Source organism: Nicotiana tabacum, chromosome 10, assembly GCF_000715075.1.
Source record: "Nicotiana tabacum cultivar K326 chromosome 10, ASM71507v2, whole genome shotgun sequence".
NCBI classification, from domain to species: domain Eukaryota; kingdom Viridiplantae; phylum Streptophyta; class Magnoliopsida; order Solanales; family Solanaceae; genus Nicotiana; species Nicotiana tabacum.
Genome location: NC_134089.1, coordinates 108,335,284 through 108,346,840, shown reverse-complemented (window position 1 = coordinate 108,346,840; position 11,557 = coordinate 108,335,284). Strand labels below are relative to the sequence as shown.

Here is an 11,557-nt window from a genome sequence, read left to right as displayed (position 1 = left end):
CTACGATCGTGATATCTTCTATGGTTTTGATTTTGTCGGAGTTGATCTCAATTCCTCGGTTGGATACCATGAACCCGAGGAATTTACCTGATCCGACTCCAAACGCACATTTCTCCGGGTTCAGCTTCATATTGTACTTCTTCAAAATGCTGAAAGTTTCCTACAAATGTTTTAAATAGTCCTCTTCTCGCATGGACTTAACCAACATATCGTCAATATAAACCCCAATCGAGTTTCCTATTTGTTTCTCTAATATCCAGGTTACTAGGCGTTGATATGTGGCACCAACTTTTTTTTTTAGTCCGAATGGCATCACGTTATAGCAGTACGTATCGTGCTTAGTAATGAAGGAGATTTTCTCCTGATCATCCAAGTCCATCTATATCTAGTTGTACCCTGAATAGGCATCGAGAACGCTGAGGATCTCATGGCCGGTCGTGGCATCGATCATACGATTAATGTTGGGCAGAGGGAAGGAGTCCTTGGGACATGCTTTGTTCAAATCCTTATAATCTACGCACATTCTTAATTTGTTCCCCTTTTTAAGGACTACCACTATGTTTGCTTACTAATCTGGGTATTTAACCTCCCGGATGGATCCTATTTTAAGGAGTTTAGAGACCTCGACCTTGATGAAATCATGCTTGACCTCGGACTAGGGCCTCCTTTTTTGCTTGACTAGGTGAAATTTAGGGTCTAGGCTAAGCTTGTGAGTGGTTATATCCAATGAGATCCCTATCATATCAAGATGGGACCAAGAGAAACAATTTATGTTAGCTATAAGAAATTGAATTAGTTTTTTCCTGAGCTCGGGAGTTTACCTCGTGGCCCGGTATACCTTCGGATCGGGTAGGTGCTCGATTAATATGACCTATTCCAGCTCTTCGATCGTTTATTTAGTAGCATCAGAGTCATCGTGGACTATAAAAGATCGGGTAACCCTGCAATCATCGTCTTCGCCAGTCCCCTGCTTGTCCGGTTGGGTCGTGGCCATTATCGGTGATTGCTATTTGGTCTCTTGCTTTTCTCCCAAACTTGGTTCCTTTGACGTTGCGAGTATTGATATTAGAATCACTTCCTCGACTGCAAACATATCTTTTGCGGCCATTTGCTCCCCGTAGATCGTTTTAATCCCTCCTAGCGTTGGGAATTTTAACACTTGGTGAAGAGTTGAGGGCACTGCCCTTATGTTGTGGATCTATGGCCTCCCGAACAGGGGGCGTTGTACCTCATGTCACCTTCGATCACATAAAATTTAGCCACCTGGATGGTTCCAGTGGCATCGTCTGGTAATGTTATCTCCCCCTTAGTGGTTCCACATGCCATATTGAATCCGTTCAGAACTCAGACTGCGGGTACGATTTGATTTTGCATACCGAGCTGTTCTACGACTCTCGACCGGATGATGTTGGCCGAGCTACCAGGATCAATTAACACATGCTTAACTCAAGATTTATTTATGAGTACAGATATTACCAGTGCATCATTGTGAGGTTGCACAATCCCCTCTTCGTCCTCGTCGTTGAAAGACAAGGTCCCTTCCGATATGTAATCTCAAGTCCGTTTTTCCCTTGTGATGGACACTTTGGTGCACTTCAATATCGGCCCTTGAGGGATATTGACTCCACCGATGATTATGTTAATGCCGTTTTGAGGCTCTTCTGGTTTGGTCTATTTGTTAGAATCCCTGTTCCTGAAATGATTCTTGGCCCGGTTGATCAGAAATTCTCGAAGGTGTCCGTTGTTGAACAACCAGGCTACTTCATCTCTCAACTGTCGGCAATCCTCTGTCCTGTGGCCATGTGTGCCATGGTATTTGCACATCTGGTTAGGACCCCTTTGGGCTGGATCGGATTGTAAAGGTCGAGGCCATTTGGTATCTTTAATGTGTCCGATAGTCGATACGATGGCAGCGCATCAACATTAAAGTTATATTCTGATAACCTTGGTGCTTACTTGGTCCGATAGGCCTGTCGAAGTTGTTCTTGCTCAAGCTCTCTGACCTCAATCACTTCTCCTTTCATTTCACATAGAGCTTCACCCGGACCCAGTGTTTCTTCGATCTCCATTATATGGGTGGTAGGGATCTCTACTTGACCTCGGTTCACAGTCGATATCTCCCTTGATTCCGTCGATGGGTATGACAGGATAAACGGACCCAGAAGGGGTCCCAAATTGATCATCTTTGACCCAGATCTTTGATTGATACCGGTTATGCACATCGGCCCAAGTAACAGCCGGGTACTCTATCAGATTCTGCTTCAACTGCTGTGAAGCGACGAAGCTTCGAACATTGAGTCCTTAGGTGAAGGCTTGAACGACCCAATCATCAGCGATCGGCGGTAGGTCCATCCGTTCCATTTTGAATTGGGACACGAACTCTCTGAGCATTTCATTGTCCTTCTGCCTTACTTTGAAAAGGTCCGACTTCCTGGTCTCGACCTTGATAGCCTCGGCGTATGCCTTCACGAAAGAGTCTGTAATCATAGGAAACGAGTCAATAGAATTAGGTGGTAAATTGTGATACCATATCATGGCTCCCTTCGACTGGGTCTCCCCGAATTTCTGCAGCAAGACAGATTCGATCCCATTATCCTCCAAGTCATTCCTTTTGATGGCACATGTGTAGGAGGTGACATGCTCGTTCGGGTCGGTAGTTCCATAGTATTTAGGAATCTCGGGCATGCGGAATTTTTTAGTGACCAGCTCGGAAGCCGCGCTCGGAGGAAAAGATTTCTGCATGAACTTCTTGGAGTCCAGGAATTTCAATATCGGCGTCGCTCACGGGATTTGATCGACCCAGGAATTGTAGGTTTCCACCTTCTTGTTGTTTGCCTCGATCTTCTTCTCTCCCGACTCAATCCGCTTCGTCAGTTCCTTAAGCATCTTCATGATTACCGGGTTGGTCCCAGATTCCTTCTCATTCGATCTCCTCGAGGCCGATTAAATTCTGTGAACAACTTCCCGGGATGGCTCGGGCTCAACCATGCTTGGCAGGCGGCTCTGGTTTTAGAGTTGGGCTAGAGCCGTCTGTTGAGCCTGTAACATTTTGAAAATCACCCGCAGGTTGATTCCATCATCCTCGCCGTTGTGTGTGCTTTGTGCGACCGATCGAATATGCCTACGGATGCTACCATCAGGATCGGTGGGCAGATTTGTGTTGATGACCACATATGAGCTCACGTCGATAGGATCTGCAGTCGGGATTCCATCGAGATCGACCGAGGGCACATTGTTCAGGGCGCTATGTTGTCGTTTTCGTCCTGGTGGTCGAACTCGTTGTCAAAGTGTAGGGGTGCTGATTGGGAGTTCGACATTTTTATCCTGAAATCAGAGACACTTCAAAGAACAAGTGTAAAATAGTGTGCGTTATGAAAATTTGTATCAAATAACCACTATTATCCTTAGCCCCACAGTGGGCGCCAAACTGTTTACCCTCAAAATTAGAAAACAATTGAACTTGTAAGTTGTTTTAAGGATACGCAGATTAAATTGACACAAAGTAACAAGTTAAATTGAAATTGTAAATAAGATTTGATAAAGTAAGTTCAAACCACATGAATTGGAGAGTAACGGCCTTGGGAGGAGGGTCCTCCTAGAACAGGATGGGGATGCACTTCAATCACAATATCAAGACACAATTGAAATAGAGCTTTAAAGAGAAAATAACAGTATATTGCGTCTAACTGAATGTTACATGTCCTTTACAAATAATCAGACCCCCTTTATATAGTATGAGAGTCCTACTTTATGTACAATTCTATATAAGATAAAAAATCACATGATTTGCAAATTAATCAGTTTCTTATTTATATGTACCGAGATTCCCGCTATGATATCCGACTAGTTGTGGATATTTCGCCCCTCCGTTATTTGGTCCAACAATGTTTCCTCGAGCTCATTCGGAGTCGCGGTCAGTTCCGGAGTCACGGACTCGATGATCTTGAAAACGTATGTTCTAGCCTCGTACCTTGGTTCGATGGAACTCAGGGTCGATCTTTAATCCATTACGTTTCCATTCCGATTTGTCATGCAATAGATGAGCCCAATTTCGACCGTATACACATTTAAAGAAATATGCAATTGCGTCCCATCCGCAGAGAAAATATATAAGTGTGCGGAACAAGGTTGGAGCTTCTCTAATATTCCCAAATCATGTCAATGAATAACCATTTCTGCGGCTTGAGGGTCACATATAACCATTTCTACACCTCCCTCCCAAACAAAATGGGATCGACTATGTGAATTCTGATTGTATTTCTCCATTAGGCATTATGATGATTCATCATAAATTCTTTAGTTTTTTGCGGGTTGATAACTTACGGCAATCCTCCTTTATCCGAAGCTTGGAACCGACAATGTGAGCAAGCTCACACATGTAGCATGTTATGCTTGGTTAAAAAATAAAAATAAAAATTAGTTCCACTCTTAATTTCAGATCTAACCGATGTTCCCCAGACAAAAGTTCACATTCTGTATATCCAAATCCATATTAACGTAGGTCAAAAAATTTATGCACCATGAAGAAATCAAGACATCTGGAACCCTATGGCAATACAACCTTTCTCCAACTAAGACTCCTACAACAATAAATCAGAGGCAATTAAACAATGGAAAGTCGTATTATACATAAACTTCAAATCAAAATTATTTTAACAAAGATAAAACGTCGTAACCACCTTTGATCACCCTCATTTATAGGCTGCCATGCCTACACCGGGTTCTCCAGCATATGGCATACCGCCACCCCTAGCCTTGGAGTAGGACACATAGTAGAACTGGGAGATTATGCTGGTGAAGAAAATGAAAGCTGCTCCAGCTGCAAAAACTCCTTTTCTCAGAGTTTCACAAGATAGAGGCTTGTCGTTAATCAAGTATGATGATCGGTACTTGGTGTGATAAGCATTCCTAACTGAACCAGCCAACAAGCAGACCTCAGCAATGAAGAATGTAACCCTGAAACACAAGGGCAGAGGCTTTTTACAATGTCCTTTGTCTTACAATAAGGCCACAATATAGCATCGAAGGAGAAGCAGGAAAGTAATTTGTTTGTTATAGTAGTACTTACCAGCATATGATGAACAAGAGAACAGCACAAGCCCTTGAACCTCCAGGGCTCAAAGCCTTTCCACAACAGAAGCAACGGCTCGCCAACATTATAATTAATTGACTAGCCAAGAGAAATAAGAAGGCACCAATACCGAAGCCAGTTGCTATGTCGGAGTCATAGATGCAATAGCTAAAGTTGTTTTCACTATCTTCTTTGATTTTTGCCTATAAATGGAGGGATTTACTCAATCAGGTGAAACACAAAATGCAAAATAAGCAATAAAATCTGAAGAGATGAGAATTCTTAAAAGACTAAATCAGAAGCAACTTAAGGAAAAATAACATAGTAGAATGTTAATAATTGCAGTCCTTGCCCTCTTTTTTCTAGTGTTAATGATAGAAGTTGGTTAAAGACGAAATAAGTACAAAATTGGTTCAACAAAGAAGGGAATTTGAAAGTAAGTACTAGAGTTTATATGGAGCAAATAGAGTACAGGAAACGGAGATTTCCTAGCTCTAACCACCCCCCCTTCTTTTCTCTCTCAGCTTACACTACCTTCTTAAATTTGCATCAGAACTCAGAAGCAATCTAATGGCTGCTGGATTTGTCAGTTTGAAGTTCTAATGTAGAGTTATAGATACAGGTTAATGATCCTGTATGTGTTAAGAAATTTACTAAATAAGGCAAATAATTGACTTTGAACCCAGTAAATCAAATGAAATGTGGTAAAATCCCAAATTTGAACCCCATATAGTGTAAATCTTGGATCCATTTACTCTGGAGAGCAAGGCATTCTTCCCAAAGTTGAAAATCATCTAAAAATTGCAGATCACTTGTACTGCAACCAAATACTAGTAAAAATTCGATTCCAGGCGCCTGATGCTTAATCCAAAATTTACTTTATATGGAAAATATTCAAAGATCCAAATATTGGACAGCAAATTAACGTCCTAAAGCTTCAAAACTTTAGCAAGAGATTTACGTTTCTTCCCAAAAAGCAAACTTTTCAGGAACCGAACAGATCCCCAAAAGAAGAAAAGGCAGCTAGTAATTGTTCAAATTTCTTATGGAATTGAGAGTTAAAACTAGCAGTTCAAAACAGAGTAATGCATCTAAATTAATAGAGAAAAGGTGAAGAAGAAACACCGCAAATTAACATAATAAAGTGCTCACAGTGCTTCTTCTCCGCTCGGCAGCAATGGCCAAACCAAAAGCAATTAGATTCAACAAGAACACAGTTATCATTAACAGCTTCGACGCCATCGGAATTGAAACCGTTCAGACAAATCTAGATTTCTTTCTCAGGCTCTCTCTCTTGTACTTCTCTCTCTAGATATACTAAAGAGCCTTTGAGTAATGAAGCAGCAGTAGCAACTGACCAAAACAATAAATTACCAAATATAATGACGTCCCAACACTTAACCAGAAATCTGAGCTACTACTCAATATCCCGGTCCACAAACTAATTTGTTTTTTTTATTTTATTTTGATCCAAAATAAATATTCATTTATATAATAAGAAAAAATTTAATTTATTTTTTTAAAATAAAATTCCTAAAAAGTCATCTACTCCTCACTTTTGAGAAGAAAAATAAGTGCTGCTATAATTATGCTACAATATTTAATTAAGAATAATTTAGTCACACTAACTATTTTGTCTAAAATTTAGTATTTTTTTAATGGATGTGCCCAAAGTAAATTGGTCATTTGTGAATTGGAGGGAGTAGTCAATACTCAGTAGTCAGTAACCAACCCCTCTTTTCTATTTTATTTAAAAAATAGCATTGGATAGCCGTTCACAAATAATAGTCTATATATATATATAAATTTTATATTTACGACTTCCGAAAATAAATAATTTTAGCCGATGACATTTGTTTCGTTTCATTTTTTGATATGTTATGTACTTATGTAAGTGGTGTCGGTGGCGCCAATTGTGGTAAACAGAAGTTTCAGATCTAAAGTCTAAACGGCGTCTCTTGTCCTATGGAACGTCACCATGACGATAAGATATCTTTTTTTATTTTTTATTATAGAGAAAATGAAAAGATGCGTACAAATTAAAGAAAGAAACAAAGAGACGCTTCGGCTTGGCCAGTTTGGAGATTTCTTTTTTTCTTTCCTTTTTCATTTTGAAGAAAGCCCCACTGGCAAAAACACACTAATAAAACCCCACTAATATATTACGTGCTGGCATAAAACCCGTGTGATACAAAGGGAGTACTTTTTTCTATCACGTAAATAGAAAGAGCATCAAACACGTAATATTATGACTCGAGTTATGGTTTATTTAAAGATCGCTTTTAACCCGCAAACAAATTGTTCATATTTAGTAATCGCAAAAATATATAAAATTTATACTTTCTCCGTTTCAATTTATGTGAACCTATTTTCTTTTTGGTCCGTGCCAAAAAGAATGACCTATTTCCTTATTTAGAAACAATTTACCTTTATCCAATGATTTATAGCCACACAAAATATATGTGTCTTATTTTACACCACAAGTTCAAAAGTCTTCTCTCTTTTCTTAAACTTTGTGCTCAGTCAAATTGGTTCACATAAATTGAAATGGAAGGATTATATATTTTCTATATCATATAGAAATGTTTATATATAAAAAAGTATATTTTTTCGTTATTTTTTCAGAAGCGATTATATATTTTACCCAACTTTTCATAGAGCTGACATATAATTTTATAGGAATATGTTTTAAAATTTGGCAAATCCCAGGATGTAAGGCAAAACGTCTGGTAATTTCTTGGGTTCTAATTCGTCAACAATATTTGATTATATTGACTTTCCATGTGACTATACTTCAAATTCCAGCCTTGCACAACACATGCATAACGACTGAAAAAATGCCTTCCTAGATGCTCGAGATAGTAAATTCGTGATCTCTAAAAACCTCAAAATACTATGCATATTGCATTCATCCGGTTCATTTTAGTTTTCATATTTATTGTTAACACGTATCTTAAGAAACTATTAATAAAAGACTTCTACTATTTTCTCCGGCCTACTTTAATTAATTTTTGGCCTTTTTTATTATGATTCAGAATATTTGATTTTTTTTTTAATATCAAAAAGGAATTGATTTCTTTTTTTTAAATTTGCCCTTGAAATAAAGAGTTTCGGAGTATCTATTAAATATTAAATCAACGATATAATAATGGTTAATATGGTCAGGTCAGTTTTATTGTTAATTAATTTTTAATATGTATGAAAATAACAAAAAGAAAATTAATTAAAGTGGAGCGGAGGAAGTAAATTCTTATTTACTCTTCAAATTTATGCTATTTATGCTACTCCCTCTGTTCCAATTTATGTGAACCTGTTTGACTTAGCACAGAGTTTAATAAAAAATGAAGACATTTGGAATTTGTTGTCCTAAACAAGTTAAAAAGAAGCCTATATTATTTATGTGGTTATAAAAGCTTTTCATTAAGGGTAGAATTGTAAGTTTAAGCTAAATTATTTTCAAATTTAGAAAATGGTCATTCTTTTTGGAACGGACAAAAAAGAAAATAGGTTCACATAAACTGAAACGGATGGAGTATATCTTAATTTGCTAAAATAATAAGTATTTTGAATTAGCTATTTTAAGTAGGCAAAACGGCCTTTGAGACACTTAAAATTGTATCAATTTGTCGCTCCGGTAAACAAACTTACATTTTTCCTATTTAGACAGTTTAATTCGTTTGTTTGTAATGTAATAAACCCTTCATTTGGAGCGTGTATCTCAATCGCCTTAATAACACATCAGATACTAAGACCATTTAGTGCTTGACATTTGTAATTTGTGGGCCCTAATATTTTTTCAAAATTAATTTACTGAAATTCTAATTATTTTTCTTTCTTTCCTTTCTTCATCACCATCTTTGCCAGTAATCCCCCAAACGCCCAAGCCATCATTTTCAACGGTCAAAAGTGTGACTACATCATAGAATCTTTAAGCACCACTGAATAACTAGTTATCGCTGCTATCGATAGATTTGCCGGCGTATTCGATCTGAAACACTCTGTCGTCCAGAGAGAAAGTCGTTATCGATAAGTCATGACTTGTTCCTATGCTTCTCATTTTTTAAGTTTTGATTTCTTTATAGTGAAATACTATAGATTTTATTAATTCAGTTTTGAGTTCGAAGATTTTTTCCTTTAAAACTATGAACGGCAAAACATACAGAGGAAAAAAAAGGACTTTTCTTTTGTGTCAAGACAGAAGAAGAGTTGGAAAGAAAGAGGAAGTCGTTCTGTTAAAATTCTTGATTGGGGAATAGAGTTCAAATATTTTAATCTTGGGGGGGGGGGGGGTATAGTTATCTTGAGGAATTTGATGAGAGGGGTAACGAAGAAGATTGGGTGGGGTGGGGTTTACTGGAGGGATTTGGGTTTTTCTTTTCATTTTTAGTTTTTGTCTTTTTTAGTATTTTTTATTCAAATAAATTGAATTCACGCGTCTAATAGCCTGTTTGGCCAAGCTGGAGAAATCAGCTTATTTTGATAAGTGCTTTTGAAAAAAGTACTTTTGGAGAGAATCAATTTGTGTTTGGCTAATTAGTCTGAAAAACACTTTTGAAAAATAATTTGTGTTTGGCCAAACTTTTTAGAAAGTGCTTTTAAGTGTCAAATTACGAATAAGGACATGAATAGATTTATTTAATAATTAATATTATAAGTAAATAAATAATATCAAAATTTTGTTATTACATGCAATAATTAAAAAAATCATTTTATTTAAGTAAAATATGAAAATAAAATTAAAAAGTACTTAATTATTTTAATATAAGTTAAATATATTAAAATTCCTTCAATAAATATAAAAGCATTCACCCCTAAAGTCACTATATATTAGAAAGTTTCCTAAAAATAAGAAGAAATATTTATAAATTAATATCCTAATTATTAGGTTTAAGGGTTATTTTGGTATATACTATATTTTGTTAAGGGTATTTTAGGTAAGAAGAAAAACCAAATGCTTCTGCTTCTGCTTTTGGAAAGAAACTACTTTTTTTCTGCTCCTCTGAAACTGCTTCTGCTTCTTCCCAAAAGCACTTTTTTCCCAAATAAGCTTGGTCAAACGCCTCAAATTAGGAAAAAAAAAGTGCTTTTAGGAAAAAAAGCACTTTTTGTCTTGAGAAGCTTGGCCAAACAGGCTATAATTCGCATGATTGACATGTGTTATTGCCGCATCACACATGGTGTTGCCACACAAGCATGATCAACGGTAAAAGGTATTTATTACTCATCTTCTCCACTTTGAGTGTCTAACTGGGAAAATTGTAAGTTTGTTTACCGGGATGGCGAACTGATGCAAGTTTAAGTGTCCATTAGGCCATTTTGCCTTTTTTGTAACCACGATAGCTAGGGGTGCTTATCGGGTGGATCAGACGAATAATTACGCTTAACGTTTTCGCTTATCGATTATCGAATTATAAATATAATAATCTGCTATCGATCCAATAAGACAATGAGCGGATTGGCATTAGAGTAACGATTATCGGATGATTTTCGGGCGGTTTATCGGCTAATCCAAATAGAATTTTTTTTAACAATCAATACCAAACGGCCAAATGCATAATTCAAACTGTCTCTGTTATTTTTTTAACAATCAATACTATTAGCATTGTTATCCACAAAGGTAATACTATGGCCTAGAGAGTAATTCAATTCATGTTCACTCATAATTCATGAGAAGCGAGAGACGACTGCTATTAGCTACAGACAGTTCTATCATTCCATGTTATAATTTTGCACACATTTGCGACTATTTTGAATTTGAATCTTATATGAATGTATCTGATTATAATTTGATCACAAGTAAGGTATAAACTCTGAACTTACAACTACTTATGCAACAATGTAGTAACAAGTTGCTATTATTTTAATGTGCTATAATATGAGCTAAATGTTTATTCACATGCTTTTATCATTTCAACCCTCCAGTTGTAACAACATAAAAATTCTTAAGGGGTTAATGGTTTACCCGATAAAAAAATTGAGTAATCCGCCCCCAAATCGTTAAGCTGTTACTTATAAAATTTTCAATTCGTTTACCATTCATTACCCCGATAATTCGATACAAATAAGCCAATAAGTCATTTGTTCGGTTCGGTTAACGATTTTGGTTTAGTTTTGAACAGCCCTAACGAAAACTAAATTGAACTAGAAGAAGTAATAAACTAGCAATCAACTATATTCTCTAACCGTGAACCTTTGTAACGCTATCTCTAACCTTACACTAAATATTACACTAGATCCTATTTTGATATAATATTTGGTATTTTGATGCTCTAATCCAACATCATTTCTTACACTATTTTGGTGTGCGAATAGTATTAATTTGGGATGAATTGTTATTTAGAAATTTAAGGTATGAAATAATTTATATTAAATGATTATATAAGAAAGGAATATGAAGTATATGTGATGAATAATATGTAAAAAGAAAAAAAGAAAGGATTTGTTTTATGAAATAAAAAATATAATATAGAAGAGAGAGAAGAATAT

At 36.5% G+C, this 11,557-nt stretch overlaps 1 protein-coding gene across 2 annotated transcripts; it reads right to left on the bottom strand.

Moving 5' to 3' along the window:
* Positions 1 to 4,473: 4,473 nt before the first annotated feature.
* On the bottom strand, positions 4,474 to 6,436 carry LOC107795392 (uncharacterized). Of its 2 annotated transcripts, XM_016618024.2 has the most exons (4): positions 6,224 to 6,436; positions 5,069 to 5,274; positions 4,680 to 4,956; positions 4,474 to 4,580 (listed from the first exon to the last, which is right to left on the bottom strand). In XM_016618024.2, the coding sequence occupies exons 1-3, from the start codon at positions 6,311 to 6,313 to the stop codon at positions 4,692 to 4,694; spliced, it is 561 nt and encodes a 186-aa protein (XP_016473510.1). In that variant the 5' UTR covers positions 6,314 to 6,436; the 3' UTR covers positions 4,474 to 4,580; positions 4,680 to 4,691. The 2 variants fall into 2 exon arrangements, with proteins under 2 accessions (XP_016473510.1, XP_016473509.1); XM_016618023.2 differs by having other exon boundaries at positions 4,474 to 4,956.
* Between the last annotated feature and the right edge of the window lie 5,121 nt (positions 6,437 to 11,557).

Coding starts and splice junctions, on each gene's coding strand:
- LOC107795392 (XM_016618023.2), bottom strand. CDS start 6,313: ATGGCGTCGAAGCTGTTAATGATAACTGTGTTCTTGTTGAATCTAATT. Junction 5,275..6,223: donor CCGAGCGGAGAAGAAGCACT/GTGAGCACTTTA, acceptor CTCCATTTATAG/GCAAAAATCAAAGAAGATAG. Junction 4,957..5,068: donor CTCTTGTTCATCATATGCTG/GTAAGTACTACT, acceptor CTTGTGTTTCAG/GGTTACATTCTTCATTGCTG.